Source organism: Ailuropoda melanoleuca, chromosome 4, assembly GCF_002007445.2.
Source record: "Ailuropoda melanoleuca isolate Jingjing chromosome 4, ASM200744v2, whole genome shotgun sequence".
NCBI classification, from domain to species: domain Eukaryota; kingdom Metazoa; phylum Chordata; class Mammalia; order Carnivora; family Ursidae; genus Ailuropoda; species Ailuropoda melanoleuca.
Genome location: NC_048221.1, coordinates 29,261,181 through 29,280,291, shown reverse-complemented (window position 1 = coordinate 29,280,291; position 19,111 = coordinate 29,261,181). Strand labels below are relative to the sequence as shown.

General features: G+C 42.2%; 1 protein-coding gene across 1 annotated transcript in view; it reads left to right on the top strand.

The window, feature by feature from the left end:
- CADPS (calcium dependent secretion activator) overlaps positions 1-19,111 on the top strand; it is a 499,023-nt gene that overhangs the window by 425,084 nt on the left and 54,828 nt on the right. Inside the window, 2 exon segments of the mRNA XM_034658585.1 lie at positions 4,590-4,664; positions 5,554-5,637. Of these exon segments, the coding sequence (XP_034514476.1) occupies positions 4,590-4,664; positions 5,554-5,637 (159 nt within the window).

Genomic DNA, 19,111 nt, shown 5'->3' with positions numbered 1-19,111 from the left:
TGGGGTTATGGTTTTCTGGAAGAACAGGTTGTCTACTGGCTTAAGAATGTAAGTACATCTTATGGAGCCTATACCTTGACTGCCAAACCCTGTGACCTTGAGCAAGTCCCTTACTCTTACAACCTTACTGTCATCATTTGTCACCTGAGAGATATAGCATGTAACACACAACCTTGGAGAGACATGGAGCATGTTGAAACTGAGGATAAAACTCCCTCATTTCTGGATGTCGGATTAGAACATTGTCTTGGATATGCCATTTTTGAGGCTAAGCAGCAATGCCTACTTCTTTCTGGGCATTGTTCTATTTGATAAAGTAGAATAAACTTCATGTATTCCTTCCGAATAATTCAGTATTCTTCTTTTTTTAGTTAAAACAATGACTAAACCTGGTAAACATTTCCCATTTTTCCTGAGCCCCCCCACACCTCCTCATCCAATACTGTATTCTAGTCTGTGGCTCTTTTCCTAAGACTGCCAGTTTCTGAAACCACGCTAGAGAGACCTACTATGCCATTTCTCCTTAGTATAATTGAATCAGAGACACCTGATGTGACCAGCTCATGGAAATAGAGGCCTCTGCTGACCTTACAATACCAAGTGACTGAGAATAGTCAGAGTCAGAATGAAGCCAGACATCATTTTCTGTAAATATATACTTCCTTTGAGGGACCTTGCTGGCTATGACCTTGAGTAGAACTTCAATGGGAAGTCTCATGCAAATGGTCTCTCCTTAATTTTTCTCATTTTGCAGAATGGGGATATTCATCTCCAAAGTCAACTGAATTGTAAAAATGAAATTGTTCAAGGATGACTGGAAATTGGGAGAATAGGTAGCAGTTCAATGCTTTTGTGTAGTTTTCATCTGTGAGCATTAGATACAAAGCTCACATGTAGATCTAGTTGTAGTACCTGCTTCCACCTGGATTCAAACTCCCTCAAAGTGTTTTAGACTAGTGACTGGCCAGGTGATATGATATTCTGCCATCTGAAGATCACTTCCTCAATTTCATCACCAGGGTAGAGTCCCATCTAAAGGCAGCTCTTGAAGCATTTGTTAACCATACTTTTCCATCTTAAATATTTATTTTTTTCATTAAAATTTGCAAAGCACCAATAGAGAGGAAATTGTGTATTAAATAGTTTCGCACTTGGTCTAGTGTGTTTTCATCTCATTTCCAAGGTCAGATGGTCTTAACAGAAAGACAACATACACACAATCTGTTCCATGACAAGGCAAAATGTGCAGTACAGGAAGTCAAGCGGAATGATTTTTACAAAGTGATTGTGAATTTGCAGCAGCTTAGCTCATCAGAAGCAGAAGTGAACTCCCCAAACTTTCCATACCAGTGAAGATTAGGAGTTCCCTTGCTATGATCATGATCTAGTGCCCCAGAATGTAATTTATGGATATTATTATTATTATTATTATTAGGGTCAAGCCAATCCAGTGACTCCCAGAGAGGGAACTGGAAAATGCAAAAATAGGAAGGATCCTTCTTTGTACCCATATTAAGATGCAGATGGAATTGGATAGTCCATCTGACTGCAGGAGACTTTGCGACAAGATTATCTTATTGCGGGGATGGTACCTAAAAAAATGCCCCCGTAGTGTTTATACCCCTTCATGGGGTTTCACATGTGCATGGAGCAGATAATCTCCCCAGAAAGAGCAGAGCAAAGGTGGAGTGCTCACTATTGCCCCAGAAAAGCTAGTTGATCAAATGAGTCTCAGGAGACTCTGGTAAAAGAAATTCATACATTTTGTACTTCCTCGTATAGAAATGGGGACTGCTTTCATGTTTACTGCTTTAATGCATGATAAGCAGAGTACATGTTACCCTGCTGTATTATCTTTCCCAAAGTAGGCTTTACTTAATTCAGATTATAATTTACATACAATGGATTATACATAGATTTTACCTGGGTGTAGAGAAATGTAAAGAAACACACATGGAACCACTGTGCTAACCAATTAATGATAGTAGTAGTAATACTGCTATATAGCACTTCTTAGTTTCTAAACCATATTTCCATGCATTGTTTCACTACTGTGTTAGGTGAATATGATTCCTGTATTCTCGGGTCATTCTTAGCCCCGCTAAGTAGATGAGGAAATAGACCAACAGAGATCGACATGTTCAAATTTCCTCCGGAAGTAGGAGGCAGAATAATCAGATCAAAACAACTTTTTCATGACAGAAAAAAAGAAATGCAAACAGGAGTGGAGATCATCATATTTCCATAGAGTGAAAAGGAGACACAGTGGGACTCTCTGTGGAGAGGTCAGGACCAAGTTTGGCATGGAAAAATTGAAGGCAGAAAGAGGCTCCTATTAACCCACCACATCTCCATATCCTTCCGTTTGGACTCCTTCCAGAATGAAAAGGTTTGAGGTTCCCCCCACTTGTGAAGAGAAAACTTATTTGATTTTCAAGATTTCAACATTACTAACGCCTCAGACAAAGAGCCTGTATCTTTCCCGGTGCGTGGAAAAAAACCGCTCTTGGCGCTGCTTGCCATTTCAGCCAAGTTTTTCAAGAGAATGTTTCTATTCTCAGTGATGTTCTTTGCTTGGTTAGAAGCCCCTCGTTTAATATTTCAGATTGTATTATTTTGCCTACAACTTGCTTTTCTGAGTTAGTTGAATCTCATAATTAATTTAATAAACATGAATCATTTACAGTAATCCAAAGAAAATCAAGCAGAGCGAGGCAGTCACATGAGGAGGAAAGTAAGCATGTGATACTGGATCTTATCTCAAGACCTAAAAATGAATTTGGAACCCTGTCAATATTCCTGAATTCTTTTGCTCTGACATCTTTCTTTGTGTTTCTAGCACAGAATTCTGCAGATAGTTTTTGCATTTAGCTTCAGGTTTATGCCACTTACTAGTAAATCCCTTCGTGAAGCTAGCAGTAGAGCTGAAGTGGGTTCTGATTCATCAGGACTACACAACATGGACCATTTGGTTTATTGTTTTTCCTCTAATCAACTGAAAGGGAACTAAAATGGGAGGACTGAACATTAAGACCATATCTCCTTACCATTATCTTCTGCTTTATGAGCTTGAACAAATAGTATTTGAATTGCAATTATAGTTGACAAGATGTTTTCACATCTGATCCTCACCTAATCCTCACAGTGGATCTGTGAGTCTGAGAACAGGACCACCAGGAAATGGCTTTTAAATAATAATAATAATAATAATAATAATAATAATAATAATAATGTGATAATGATAATAATAATAGAAGAACAGACCTGCTAAATATCTTCAAAGGGGGGTTTGCTCATTCTCTTTCCAAAATTAGTGTTTGCACTGGCTTCCCTTTCCACCCTACCCATTGGTCCTGAGTGGTTAGTAGTATTATCTGTTTTTTTACAGATGAGGAAACTGAACTATATATTTTCTTAGGTGACATAACTTCCCAAATTTGCACTGGGACTTTATCCAGGTCTTAACAATTACAGATGAAATTCCCCTGTGACTTTTACTGAATAACTTAATTCACATCCCTTCACTTACTTTCACTAATTCTGATTGCCAGTTATCAGAATATCAAACCACATTCCCATGGCTTATTATTTCTGTATGTTTTCATAGCTTTTTGAATGGTTTAATTTTCATTTTCTCATATGTCCTTTTGTCCTAATTTTTATTTGCACTGTTCCTTTTTTTTTCTATTCCTAATTAATCATCCTTCTGAAAGTTTGCTAAAGAGTGGGTAAGTGCATTTTCCTTTCCAAATAGCAATGTTTTGCATTGTTATTTTTTATTAAGGAATACGGAATAATTCAAATGGATACTGAAATGATCTAATAAATGTCAAGGAACTGGCATACAGTATTTTCTGTTGAAATTGCTTTTCCTCTTTTCCTGGCATTTACAGCAGATTTTTGTTTGTGTGGGGGTTTGTTTTCACATTACTATTTAAATTTAATCGACAGTGGCCATTAGAGAAATTGAAAAACTTAAAAGGAGTCTTAGTGGAGGCTCTAAACCTGGGTCTGCTTTTCCATGAATAGAGAAAACGAGCGGCTGCCACAAGGGTTCAGAAAATGACACTTTGCCACTGCACTCAGTCAACATCTAGAGATAGAACTAGTGGGCTCTGGGGCATGAACCCAAAGTATCAGAGGGTTTCAGAACAGTTTTTGCAAAATCAGTCACCATGTCTTAGTCAAATTCTGAGCCACATCCCCCAGCAGTTTTCCAAAGAGAACTTTTTCATCCCCTATATTAAATTATTGTGATATCTTGTTTTGTAAGTTCCAGATCCACACACCACTAGGCCATGAAGCCATCCATGCGTGCTATTTGTAATCGTGTGTATGTATCTACACATATCAAAGCCATCAAAAACCCTGGGTGAGGAACCATGTGGCTGGTAATTTTTTTAAGAACCTCAGATCTCTCTTCATCAAAGACCTGGAGTCAGAATCTTACAGCTGCTTCTGGGAGTATGGAAATAAACTGGGTCTGCAGGCCAGGCTTTATTTATAAATTGTGTTGTCTAAAAATTACTGACGGATGCAATGCCATCACCTCCCCAACATGCTAATATTTGTCTTTCTGTGTTCTTTAGCATCAATACCATTCAAAAATAGATGAACTAATTGAAGAAACTGTTAAAGAAATGATAACACTCTTGGTTGCAAAGGTAACCTTCAGCTTCAGGTGAAATGTTTCATTGTGAACATCACTTTGTTATATCTGCATTTCCATTAAAATGTAACACGTTAAAAAGTTGAGCTGGATACTTGTATCTCTCAGGAAACAAGATTGTACATCATCCAAGCTCAGCTCAGAATGATTTTTTCTGGTGATTGCAAGCCGTGCGAAGATGAATGGATGAAGTGGCATGTGTTAACTTAATAAGAAATTGTCCCCAGACGTTGCACTAGGTTATGTGGAAAATGTTTGTTTTGTTTTTCAGCACTGACAAAGTTAGATTTTAGAAACAGAAAGTTAAACGGTAATAAGGAATTCTGCCATCCTGAAAACCCCCTTTCCCCTCGTTTCACATGCAGTGAGAGTCATAATAAAACATAAAAGTCAGATAAAGCTATTTCAGTCACCCTCATGAATTATAGAATTTTAACTAAGTAATGCTGAATGGGAAGACATTTATATTTGCCAGTGCTAAACTTCTGTTTCCCCCAAATTACTGATAAAATACAAATAAAAATAGATTGGATTAAATGTAGTGCTAATATGTAACGTAAAAACTGCTTTGCGCAGTTTTGGATTTTGAAAAGTGCGTTTAATATTATCGCATGCTGTATGCAACTCAATAATATTTTGTCACTTTGTACTTCTGTAACACTCTATATTTGCAATCACATAATAATGAAGAGAAAGCCGGATAAGTCAAATATTTCTATGTGAAAGCAATCTATTCCTTTCCCCAAAAGCGGGAATCAAATAATAGAATGCAAAACTGAGCGAGGTCATTCATTGCTAGTCTCTGTGTGATTGGGAAATGTTGTGCCTTAATGTGAACAATTAGAGTGTGAAATAATAATTCTTCTTTTTTGCTGTTTTACTAGTTCGTTACTATCTTGGAAGGAGTACTGGCAAAATTATCCAGATATGACGAAGGGACTTTGTTTTCTTCTTTTTTGTCATTTACCGTAAGTAAAGAGCTTCTTTCTTGCCTGGTTTTTGTTTTAGTTTGGGCTTGGGTTTGGGTTTAGGGGTGGAGTGCCAATGTGTCACTTTGGTTTGGGTTTGTATAAGTATGTTAATTAAGGTCAACTGCCAATGTATAATAACATTAGGAGAATTAGCAGGACATTTCACAACAGCAGGTAATCCAAAATCATTTCTATTTCACTTGTGAATATACAATATGTATGTATGTATATGTATGTACACACACACACACATATGTCTCTATATGTATGTATCCAAAAGAGAGTTGCTGGCCTGAGCCCATGTTAGCTATCTCAGACAAATCACTTCATGTTTCTGGGCTACCATTTCCCCATCTGTAAATGAGGAAAATTAATTTTAAAGGTTGCAAAAAGAGACCTTCAGGTCAGACAGAGCTTTTAAATATGTTTTATTTGGTCCTCACTGTGTCAGGTACACTTTTCTTAACTGAATTAGTTGCCTACATTTAAAAACCGAGAAAATTTGCAGGGATGTCCATATTCCAGGCTTTCTTTATAAAGGAGACAGTTAGCAGCTCTGGGCCTATATACATGCATAGCAGCCGTCTGCTGGAGTGGAGTCACAGTGGTCCCCATTGACCAGACATGTGTTTGCCAGTTTCCTGTAGTGTCCTCCTGGCTATTTTGCTCATTCATGTACCTGCCTGGGCTTGGGAACACTGGAGTTTACAACCTCTGGAGCAGATGATGGAGTCTGTACAAATTGTGAGGGGCTCTAATTCTTTGCCAGAATTGGGTACAGGCATAGAAGTGAGTTTGGTTGTGGGCAGAAGCCAGCCTAATCCTCTGTGGGTAAATGACCAATGGAGATGGTCACTGGGATTGAGCTGCTTTGGGGGTCTGGTTCTCCCACCCTTCTTGTGCTCGGTGGCTATGACAGCTGCATCTTTTCCTGCCATTTCTGATAGCAGTGTTTTTGCTGGCTCTGAGACCAGTTTTCCTCTGACAGTGCCGTAGGAAAGGCAATCAATTTAAGTCCTATTATCTCTGGGTCTTTAAAACAGCCTTAATGTATGAAGAATCTCCTAGAAAGGCACTGAATGCCAAGACAAGGTCCAGCACAGGGTTGGGGATAGTACATCATCATCTTTGGAATCTAGCGGAACCAGGTTCAAATCTCATTGCCAATATTGACCAGCTTTGTGATCTTCAGTAGCTGTCTCAACGTCTCTGAGCCTCAGCTTTGTTTCGGTTTGGTTTTGGCTTTGGAGATGGGGTGCTATGGTGTAATTTTGGTTTGCGTTTGTGCATACGTGTGTTAATGGTGGCCGACTACTGTGATGTATGGGAGTGAGGAGTGGATAATGTCTTCTATGATGAGCTGTTGTGAAGATTATAATGTAAGAGAAAGAGCATAGCATAGTCCTCACAAGAAGCAGGCCTCAATAAATGGTGGCTATCATTAATGAAAGATGACTAACATGATTATTATACAGCACAAACACATGCACACAAGTTCTCCTTTAATATGCCTTTTTTGGGTATTTCCCATGCGTTAGATTTTCTGGAAATTAGGGGAAATCTAGACAGAAAACATTTAAAACAAATCCAGGCAGCATCCGTGTATCCACATATCCAGCTTGTTTTAATATGCAGCTCTAAACTTCCAGATATGAGGAATGAACCCAACCCCATAGGTGTGATAGCCCCAGTCCCTGGAATTTAGTGGTAAAGGTGGGGTGGGATAGACGATGGTGACAATAGGAAATCTATCCTATAGCTCTCTGTAGAACCATCCATCATGCATCCCAGCTGAAAGGATACCTATCCAGCCACTCCTTTGACAAACAAAGAAACCAAGGCCCCCAGAGGGGAAGTAATTTGTCTAAGGTCACACAGCAATGGGCAGAGTGGAGATAGGAAGCCAGGTCTTCTGCCAGCTTCCCCCCACCATCAAACAACTTCCTGGAGAGAGTGGGATTCAGCTGGCAGTTGCCTAGCACTGGAAGGCAGATGGGCAGATGAGTGGGGAAGATTCATAAAGAAGGATTCAGGGCACATTGAGTGGGAAATATTAGATAATCTTTCATTCCTCAGTGAAGTCATGGAAATGGTGAAAAGAGGCAGAATTAACTACAACGTTTCTGGAAAACATTCCCCTGACACCCACAAAAGATATCACTTTCTTCGAGTCTTCATTTTGAGCAAGTGTTTTTACTGCACTGGACTTGAATGAGTGCAAACCAGGAAAGCCCCTCTGCTTTTTATAGAGCAGAATTCAGTCCCCCCGGGGCCCCACCCTCATGACTGACTTCCCAGTAGAACTAGTGGAAGGTGGTCCCGTGGCAGCAGTATGAGGACACCACACCAGGGGGATTCTCACAGGAGGGTGAGAAACAAAGAAGACCTCATATAGCCTAGGCAGGAGTTTTCAAGCTGAAATTCTCATGCTCTCATCTCTTTTCTGAGACATTTTGCAGCCTCACAGCATGCCTAGTGAAGTCCCCGTAACGGCAGAACACTTCAGTGCCTGTTGCTGGGCCTGTAACTTCCCTTCCTTAGTGACACTCCTCCCACACACTTGGCCATCCCATGGCCAAAAGCACCCACTTATCATTTGCAGCCTCTGTTCTCATCTCCTGCTGGTATTCCAGCGTTGGAGAACGCGAGCTGTGCTTAGAGGTGGCAGGAATATCTATCTCCGCACGTGGACTCTGAGCTCCTGCCCAAATTTCAGTGGGCCTGTGAAACTTCCCGCAGCCCAGTTGTATTAATTACACCAGAGTGGAGGGGAGGGGAGGGCAGAGGGTTGAGCAGGGCAGCAGGCATTGTGGAAAGAGCCTGGAAATCAGTGAAGAGAGAGCCAGCTGTGAGTCCCGGGACCCTGGACAAAGGCAGAGAGGTGGTGCCGACACCCTGGCAGGATTTCCTTAACTCTGCTCCCATTTCTGATTCAATTCTTCAAGTATTACTGTGCACTTACCACGTCCCCACCTCAGCAGGGCTGCCAAGTATGAGCCATGTGCTGTGCCCCCCAGAAAGCTGACAAGTATCGACAAATATGCCACCCTTTCCCCCTCTTTCTCCCGCTGAGTGCCTCCTTTCCTGGGTGGGCTTGATTTCATGGTCCAAGCCAGACATTTTGGAAAACGTCTGCAGTGGCACGGAGCAGGCAGGAATATTTATTTCTCGTCTCCATCTGCATTGCTTCCTCTCTTGGAGAGGAGCTGGGGGGAGGAGGGAGGAGGAGATGTGGCTTCTTCGTGCCAGCCCGAGAGGCGTCCAGGCGCACCCCTCCTCTCCTCCCTCCCCAGCCTCAGCAGCAGGAGCAGCCTGGGATTTCTGGAGGCAGGAGCCTTTCGAACTTTGGAAAGATCAGCCCAGTTGGAAGTCGCGATTAGCAACTATCCTCCCATTTCCCCTGACTGCAAGATGTGCTTTTGTGTGGGTTGCCTGCCTGGAAGGGTCCTTGTCTGGTGGGTAGCCTCACAGTGTTCTTTTAGGAGGCCAGGAAGGGGGACAAAGCAGGTACCTGGGTCTCTCTCCAAACAAATTAAAATCGTTTCCTTGGTCCTATCCAGGTGTTAATAAATATGCTAGTTCTGGAATCCACTCATTCATTCATTCACTCATTCATTCATTCTCCCAACATGTATTTACCAGGCACCTATGTGTCATGCGTTGTGCTAGTTGCTGGCAACACAGCAATGAGTGGAAGACACGTTCTCCGTTCTTTTGGAGCTTACATTTTGGTAAAGAGACAGACAATAAAAAAGGAACAAAAATTAAAGGATGGGGGAGTGCTATACAGGCCACAAACTAGAAAGAAAGGGAGAGAGAGAGAAAGGAGATGGAGGTAGCATTGCTTCAGCAAGGACGGTCACAGAAGGTCTCTGAGGAGAAGACATGGGCTGAAACTAAGAGGGGTCAGCCGTGGCTGACAAGAGGGGAAACTCTTCTATACAGAACAGCAATTACAATGATGAGGTGGCAGGAAAGTAGGGGGCATTTCTGCAGGGTATTTTGGAAGGAACATGGACAGGATTTAGAGACTGAGCACATGTTGGGGGTGGAGACTCGATTGAAGGGGGCAATGTGGAAGGCCCCTGAACGGTGAGGTCTTGAAAAGCTCCGCTGAGCCGAATGAGTCCTGAGAGCCAGGGGCGTACAGCACAAAGACAGCCCAGGAGTGGGAAGACCTGGGATGGGGTTCCAGCCCTGCCCCTTACCCGGGAGCTCTGTGACCTGGAACTTGGGACCACACTTTGGCTTTTCACTCCCTGTGGCGTAATATGACGATGGTTTTATTAGATGAATTCAGAAGTCTAAAATAGCGACAGGAGCAAGCGCTCCTGTTCTTTAGGCACTTGCTACGTGCCTGGCACAGGGCTAAGCGCTTTAAATACATGTTTCTTATTGCATCCTCTGAACACTGCCATTCCAGCAACGCTCCTGTGCAGGAGATCAGACTGAGGCTCAGAGAGGTTAAGCCCTCCAGCTTGACCAGCGTACTCTCTCCCATAAACTCTGGGGCCTCCAAGGAGGAGTGACAATGTAGAAGGGGCCCACACCCACTCCCCTTGTAGACAGAATAATTACCTCAAATCCTCTCAAGGCCCCTAGAATTCACTCAAGACTCCCCCATCAAGCCAGTCCATTTGAGATGGTCACGATGGAAATGGAAGCCACTTAGGACAGGCGGGATAAAGCCTCATTCAGAACTGTCAGGGGCCCAAACCCCACCATATGTCCAATCTCCTAGGTCTCAAGTCACCCACATTCACCCTTTTTTCCCTTTTGCTAGCATTTTAATTGTTTTGCCACTTAGAAATGAAACAAAGTGGAAAATGCTTCTTCCTGCTAGAATCTAAGACCAGGGCTGGTGTTAAGTGCAGATCAGCAGCAGCATAGTCTGCTTTTGGGCAGAGCTCTTGATGTCATGCCAAAGAACAAGACTGCCACTTTGGTCAAAAGCCAGAACTGGATCAAAGGAATTCACTTCTGTCCCCAGAACATTGTGGTCAGGAAGCAGTTCAAATTTTAGAGTGGGGTGAGGGTTCATAATTATTAGTGTGATCTCTGATAACGTCCCATTTTTGCTTTGGCTACAGGGAATGCCCAGCGTGGAAGAGATAGCTTTTTATAGTGTGGTTTGGTGATGGCGGTATAGACAGAGAGGTCTTACTCTACCCTCAGAGGGTAACATCAGCAGATTATCAGATGCTGAATCCATGTGATTCAAGTCAGTTGGCTTCCTTCAGAGTGGAGGTGCCTGCCTTGGACAGAAGCACCAACCATGGTGGTAATTGCTGACCTTCACTGAACATTTACTGTGCATCAGATGCTGTGCTAAGTGATTCACATGCATTTCCTCATTGATCCTCCCAATCATCCTATGCAGTAGACACGATTATTATCTTCATTTTACAGATGAGAGAAGTTATTTGTCCAAAGTCATCCGAGTTCTAAGACTCCACCTTAGATTTACTCCTTTATCATCTCCAGAATGGTATTCTCCATAGAAGCAGAGAAACTCATGAATGAGATCAATTAGCAACTCTTCCAGGAACCATCCACTTACTGAATCCATTTCTAAGGAAGAGTCCTCTATTTTTTTCACATCTTACCAGCAATAATATTTTGTAAGTAATTTACCCGCCAACTGTTTTGCAATAACACCAAAGGAATAGAAGACGTTCACAACCCCTCGTTGCTTCTGTGCTTTCCATATAATCTTCAGTTTCATACTACTTCTTCATTCCACATGTTTGTTGAGTACTTACTTGATGCTAGGCACTGAGGGCATAGCAATGAGGAAGAGGGGTAGTGCCTCTTAGTATATATTCTCATGAGGCAGATACATTCTCAACAAGTAATTTACACATATGGCAGTTTCCCAGAGAGAGGGAGAAGTAGCTGATGCAATGGGACAATAGCCTGAAGGTAGCCAACCTCCTCTGGGAGGCCATGAAGGAAATGAGCTGAAATCTAATGGATAGCAAAGAAGAGAAGGAAGAGCACAGGGTACAAAGACACAGAGGAGAAAGGGAAGGTCTAGTACATTCTGGGAACTGGAAGTCCACTGTGACTCAATGAAAGGCCAGACTAAAAGGAGGAGAAGGACAGGCATGGCGTAAAGGAACAGCTGGTCTTGAGCCTGATGATGAAGGAACTTGCCTGTGGTGATGGGATCTAAGGGCTTACAATGGACATTATCCAAAACTGATTCAGCTGGAGAAGCTAAGAGAGGTCACAGAGAGACTGACTACTGTTACCAGAAATGTTGGCTTTGTAGTCTGATTTTGAAGCTTTGAGCCACCATTGGAAGGCAAGACTTATTCTGTCTAATGTAGTTTGCTCACATTGACCAAAAACAAAAAACAAAAAACAAAAACCACTGTGCTCTGAAACATTCAAGAACCGTAAAGCACTGATCTGCCATGCCTTCGACTGACTTCTTTCATCAGCCCTTCCCCAACGGTTCAGAACTTGACATCCACTTTGGGGTTTATGACAGATAAATTTATCACCTAGTAGGACATCATCCTCATTTCCAGTTCATGCCTTGAAAACGTAGTTGACAATTAACATACCTGCTGTCCGAAGCAGCCCTGCAGACGCTTTTCAGAAGAAAAAAGGAAGCATCCAGAGTTAACCATTTCCCTTAATGTTCTTTAGTAAACAAACAAATATAAGACAGACACAGTATTTTCTCCAGACTGAGGTGCTGAGTGACTAGGTCTCAGGAATGTCAGCTATGAAAGAAATACCTAATGAATACAGATGGGGCTTCAAACACAAAATAATTGCTCTGAAATTAAAAGTTAGAAATGCCGCCCTGACCTCTGAACCACATATAGTGGGAGGCTTATCACCAGAAAGTTGGAGGGAGAGAGATGATTGTGAAGCCCAGACTAACAGAAATGTGGGTGAGTTAGTGACCATTTGTGAGCCTCAGTCTCTTCATCTGTGGAGTGGGGGTGCTGGTGCCTCTTTCAGAGAGCTGACAAGACGATTGCAACTACAGTGCGCAGTCACCCGGCAGGACACCTGGCATGCTGTGGATGCCCAGTAAATAGCCCTTAGCCTTACCTTCAACTTCAACCTGTAAGAAGGTTTAAATGATCCTAGCACTTCTAACTATTCTCTCACCTGGTCGGTCTTTAGTATAGTAATCATTTCTTCTCAGCAACCGAAGTCACTATTCATCACAGAATCAACCAAAACTCTCTACAGCTCCATTTCGGCACATCCTTGTACTCAAAATTCTGACTCATCAGAGATGTTTTCCATTAAGTTTAATGTATTTTAGCGTTTAGTGTTTTATTTTATTTTATTTTATTTTATTTTATTTTATTTTATTTTATTTTATTTCTTATTTCTTTTAAGTAGGCTCCACACCCAGGGTGGAGCCCAACACGGGTCTTGAGCTCACAACCCTGAGATCAAGACCCAAGCTGAGATCAAGAGTCAGATGCTTAACGGACTGAGCCACCCAGGTGTCCCGTTAGTGTTTTCATTCTTCCAGAATTTTTCATTCCTACACAGTTTCTAGAATACCTATTAATCAAAATATTCAGTTAACTAGAAGTGAATAACCCATTCCCCATGTTTATTTTAGGTTGAATCAGGTTTATTTCAACATACACCTAGGTTACTTGTTTGTCCGGTTCTGCCGCTTACTGGAGTATGATCCTGGACAGGTTAATTAAGCTCTGACCTTACTTTACTGACCTATACAATGGGCCCAATCATAAGACCTCTATTCCATGATGTTGTTAGAATTAAATGAGAACTGTTATGTACCTGGAATGGGGTAAGCATCTGACACTTGTTAGCTGATGTTATTATTATGGTTCTTACTATGCTTATAGTCCCTGAGTCCTGAGTAGTAGGACCAATTACTTGATCTGCCACCATGTTTTCCATGACTGCTATACGTAGATTACTAAACTAGATGTTGTAAAAAATAGAAAGTTTTTTTTTTTTTTTAAGATCTTAGCTCTCGTTGTCTGGAAGTTACTATCTAGAGTGCATACAACCGAAGGAACTTTTGAGGTTTTCTGATCCAGTGTTTTTGCAGTGATGTGCTGTGTCTGCTCAGTTTCTCCCTCCTGGTGAGCGCCACTTCTCCACATCTCTTTCCATCTCTGCATTTTGTGATGTCCCACTGGCAGCTTGAAATGGACCATGGTGCAATTGTTTGCACCACAGAATTGGCACGTGCTGCCAGACAGGGTGGTTCCTCCCTCCCTCTTCTTCCTCTTTCTCCTCCTCCTTCCTTTCTACATATCCCTGAGTATTTTCCAAGCACCAGAGATGTACCACATGGTACCTGAGATGGTGTTAGATGCCACAAAAATGCTGCATTAAATAACACCAGTTCCACTGTGAAAGAACGATCCCCTTTTTAATTTCATTTTCATCTTTATCTTTATATGAAGGGGTAAGTTTCCACTGAGTGCTTATCCATCTCACACACTTCTCTAAAATTGCAAATCTTCATGTGTAACAAAGAGAGAAAGAGGGAGCAGGTCTTGGGCTCAGTTCCCTCTGCAGGCAATTATGTCTACCTAGAATGTAATGATGTTATTTTTATTTATATTGTGTGTACTTTTACTCTTACTTCCTTCTCCTCTTGATTGTATCTTGATATTGATTTTCCATTTAGGGCAGTGATGTACATTTTCTTTTTATAATTAAGTATTTAAAAAGTGAGGCAATTTAAAGAAGAATGTTAAGTATAGAAGTAAGTATAGTGCAGCACCTGGGCCATAGCTGAAGTCAGGAAGGTGGTGTTGATGCCCGGAAGTTTGGGAGGTTGTGATACCTTCTCACTGCCCCGTTTTATAGTTGTGTAAACTGAGACCAGAGAATGAAAATAACTTCAACATCTAGACATATTAGACACAGAACCCAGACCTTGCCCCTCGTCCATTTTTTTTGTTGTCCCCATTCTTTACCTGAGATGAGGAAAAAGAAGAGGAAAAAGAATTCTCCATGTGCACCAGACCTAGACTGACTCTGCTGGACAAACTATCACTGGCAGTGGTGACGCAAACAATCTGCACCTTCGAGTTCAGGCTGAGGCAGCTGGGGGACAAGGGGAGGGCAACGGGCTAACAGGTGATCCCCTCGTGCAGAAAGAGGACTATTCAGTCATGACAGCAGGGCCCTCCTTTGCTTAGCACCAAGGCCGTGCAGAAGCCAGAGAGACACGAGAAAGGCCTGGTGCTCGCCCTTTTCAGCTTTTGTTTTGTTGGACTTCTCAGTGTTGAGAGGTGTTCCGAAGGCAGAGCAAAACCCAAAAATGCCAGAGATGGACAGAGGCCCGCACTCATGCTGGAATAAAAATAAGCCTTTGTACCTGCTTGGAGAATTTATAAAACTAAAGCTTTTCAGTTTGTACTTCCAAGTTTCTCCTAAAATGAGAGTATGCCATGTAAAGAGACAAACGGAAAAGCAGTACAGCATCGTGAAGAGGTCAAACCCTGGAGTCTGATACACCCGTATTGACACCAGCTTTGTGTCTCTGAGGAAGCTACACACTGCTGCCAGCTGTGCGTCTTTGAGGAAGTTGTTAAACCTCTCTGAGCTCAGTTTCCTCATCCATCGATATTAATAATCATCATGCCCTCCATCGTGAGGGTTAATTACTTGTAAAGCGCTTAGCCTTATGCCAGGCAAATAATAAGCATGCAGCCATTGTTAAGTCATCATTAAAAGGGTAGGCTTGAAGGAGCCTTGGAGCCTTGCAGAAATCCTCCCTGGGAATGAAGGATTGGGACAGAAATGAGGGAAACTGGAAGGAAAAACATGTCTCCTTCAATCGGGCATCTGTTCGGAAGCCCCAGGGGGGAAGAGAGATGAGAACATACACTTCCTGGACCCAGTCTGGGAGCACAGTACCCTGAGCAACAGGAGAGACGAACAATTGTCGTTAATGAGGCTACGGCTCGTAATCAGTGCCCGGAACAGAAGCTTTTGCTTAATAGAGATCATTTCCCTGCCTCCTGCCCAGCTCCCCAGCAGTGCCAGCAGCTCTTTGTTTAATGAAAGGTAGGGACTTCGAGTAGTGTGGTGGGATGGGCTGTAGGAGGCATTATTACCCTCATTACTATGATAATAGTTTAATCACAATCAATATTTATGAACATGCACAGAAGCCGTGCAATCAACCAGCAGCCCTCTAGCTCGAGGTTTTCCTGTTCTCGCGTAAGCATACTTTCCAGGAAAGCCTAGGCTTTCTCCCACCTTCCCCCAGCCCCTCAGAAGCTCTACAGCCGTCCTCAGAGGTCATTTCAGAATATGCATGATGGTTACACGATAGTTATATACGAGGTCTCATTTGTGGTAATAGGTGAATATCATCATGAGTATCTCCACAGTCATCATCTGGATTTGATCTTCAGACTTTGGGAAATTATCTTGTGAGTAAGGTTAGAGCAGTGTAATATAGTAGCAGATCCTTGGAAGTTAGACCCACTTGGGTTCAAATCCTAGCTCTTAGCTGTGTTCCCTGAGGAGAGCGATTTAACCACTCTGAGCCACAGTACCTTCAGTTGTAAAATGAGATGCAGGTTGTTAGAACCATCACATAGATGGTGTCAGTTGGGCATTCAGTCATCGGTGAATGTGTCCGTGGTTTTGTATATGACTATATATATCAAATATTTGACATTTCTATGTGGTCTATGAGAAAACTGAGCAATGGTTTTTCCCAAACTCACACAGCCAGTATTTGAGATGGCAGGAGAGTCCAGACTTGGACTCCAATATTCACATTTTATTATCTGAAATTTTTTCCAACACTGGTTCTATTTATAAGCAACTGAGGGAAACCTTATTTTTAAACATTTCAGTGTTTAAGTCTTTTCTTTCAAATGTGCACCAGATTTGGAAAGCCAGTCGATCATTTTTCTGAGCCATGGCCACCTGGTGAGCCTCCCATAAAACATTTTTGGTGTCACAGCTCCCACATCTGCAAAAACAGCATTTATAAACTCCAGCCCTTTGAAAAAGGAAAGGAAGAGAACATGGCCTCATGACGTATGTTCTCTATGTAGCATTTACGTGGTGCTTATGTGGGTACTGCACTTCATAATTGGCCAGAAACACCCTTGATCTTCGGCCAGCAAAGAAGACGTTTCAGCCCCTAGGTGACAGAGCCAGGGAATCCATTATGTTCTCTATGATTGCAGGTATACTTCAAGGGTTGTGTTTCTCTCCAGTCCTCTAAAAGTGTTGTAAGGGGCTTTCACTGTAATCGTCACTTGGCCCCAAGCAGGAGCCACTGAGGTTTGCTCAACTGCTCACCCGCACACAGAGTCCCAGTACATCCACCCACTGGTACATTCTGTCTCCCCCAGGCAGTCAGTCCCTCAGTTGGCACTAACAATGTATTCATCTTCCCAAGATGCACTTAGAGCATCCAGATTATGGAATGGGGGGTGGGGTTTGCTAGGTTTTGCTTTTGCCTTTGTAGAGGACATATCTCAGAATCATGTTCCTGGTCAACCAAAAACCTTGAAGAAGTTACTCTAGAGGAGGCACATTCTTCCTGCAAAATGCCTTTCTCCACTCAAGTGTTGAAAATTCTACCATTCGTTTTGTTCTTTTTGTCAGTAATTTTTTATGAAAGAAATATATGTAGGGTTAAAAATTAAATAGTACAGACACTTATAATTTTTTAAGAAACAACAGTTCTCTGTCCTGCCCCTTTCCACCCTTAATCCCTGAACCCAGAAGGGATCCTTGAAACAATTTTGTTTTTATCACCATAGTTCCAGGTACTGTTCTTACATTGCTATTTCTTGATTTATTGATCTTAGAGATTATTTGACTCCCTGCTGTCATACATGGAGCTTTAGCTCGCTTCACCATCTTACACCTCTCCCCCTCCCTCTTCCTGTTATGGTTGTGTCAATATTGTCATTCCTCTCCTGGCATCTTGATTGCTTTAAATTACACCCATCCACCTTGAATTCTTGTTTCATCCACATGATGAGGTTTTGACATCCATGCCCTTTTCCTTCTCCTGCTTCCTCCTCCAACTGATCTCTTGTTCTAACATGTGACATGGATGGCACATCTCTTCATTTCTAACATTTTAAAATGTAAGAACCTGGGGTGCCTGGGTGGCTCAGTCATTAAGCGTCTGCCTTCGGCTCAGGGCGTGATCCTGGCATTCTGGGATCGAGCCCCACATCAGGCTCCTCCACTGGAAGCCTGCTTCTTCCTCTCCCACTCCCCCTGCTTGTGTTCCCTCTCTCGCTGGCTGTCTCTCTCTCTCTGTCAAATAAATAAATACAATCTTTTAAAAAAAATGTAAGAACCTGTATTTATGAATGTCTCTTGAGTCTACCAGCACTGTCCAATAGAACCTTCTGCAGGGGTGGAAGTATTCTGTATCCAAATTATTTGATACAGCAGCCACAGGCCACATGTGGCTCATAAGTACTTGAAATGTGGCTAGTTACAACTAAAAAGTTGAATTTTTAATTATATTTTGTTTTCATTCTTTTTTTCAGAAAAATTAATCTCTTACATTTTGTTTACATCAGTGTTTTGATTTTATTTGATTTATTTTTATTATGTCAGTCACCATACAGTACATTAGTTTTTGATGTAGTGTTCCCTGATTCATTGTTTGTGTATAACACCCAGTCCTCCATGCAATATGTGCCGTCCTTAATACCCATCACTGGGCTAACTCATCCCCCCATCCCCTTCCCCTCTGAAGCCCTCAGTTTGTTTCCCAGAATCCATAGTCTCCATGTTTCCATTCATGTAAATATAAATAGCCACATGGAGCTATTGAATAATGCAGGGCCAGACCAAGCTTAATATACAAGTCTGATTACAGATAACAACCTGATTTTTTCAGCAAAAATAGTAATAATAGCAGACACATAATTATTTACCGTGCCTTGAGAACTGATCTGCCAACTCAGTTAATAACCCAGCAACTCTATGAAGAGTAGTAGTATTCCCATTTGATAGATAAAGAATGTGAGGCATGGAAAAGTCAAGGAACTTGTCTAGTAAGTGGTAGAGCTAGAATTTAGCCCCGTGCGACCCAACTCCGAAGCCTGTGCTCTGAAGCACTGTCCTATCCTGTCTCTGCTCCCCTTTGGAAACGCCCACATCTTTTTTCAGTTATTTCCAATCTGCTGATCAGTGATGTGTGTGCGGCTTCTCCCATATTCCTGGCCTGAACGATGCTTATCGTGGAGCTGTATGCATTTAGATGTCAAGCCTGCCAATTCCATTTCTGCCACAAAAAAGAGAACGAAAACTGGAAGCTGAGGAAGGCTATGGGCAAATGTAGGGACTTGGGGCAAATTCACAAAGGGGCTCACTCCCTGGTCACAGGAAAGTTGTTCCTTTGGCCTGCTTGATCCAGCAACAGCAGTATAGCAAGTAGGAGGTGCAGTGAGGGTTCGCCGTGCCTTTTTATTACACCCCTTTATGCGTATTATCTTCGTGATTC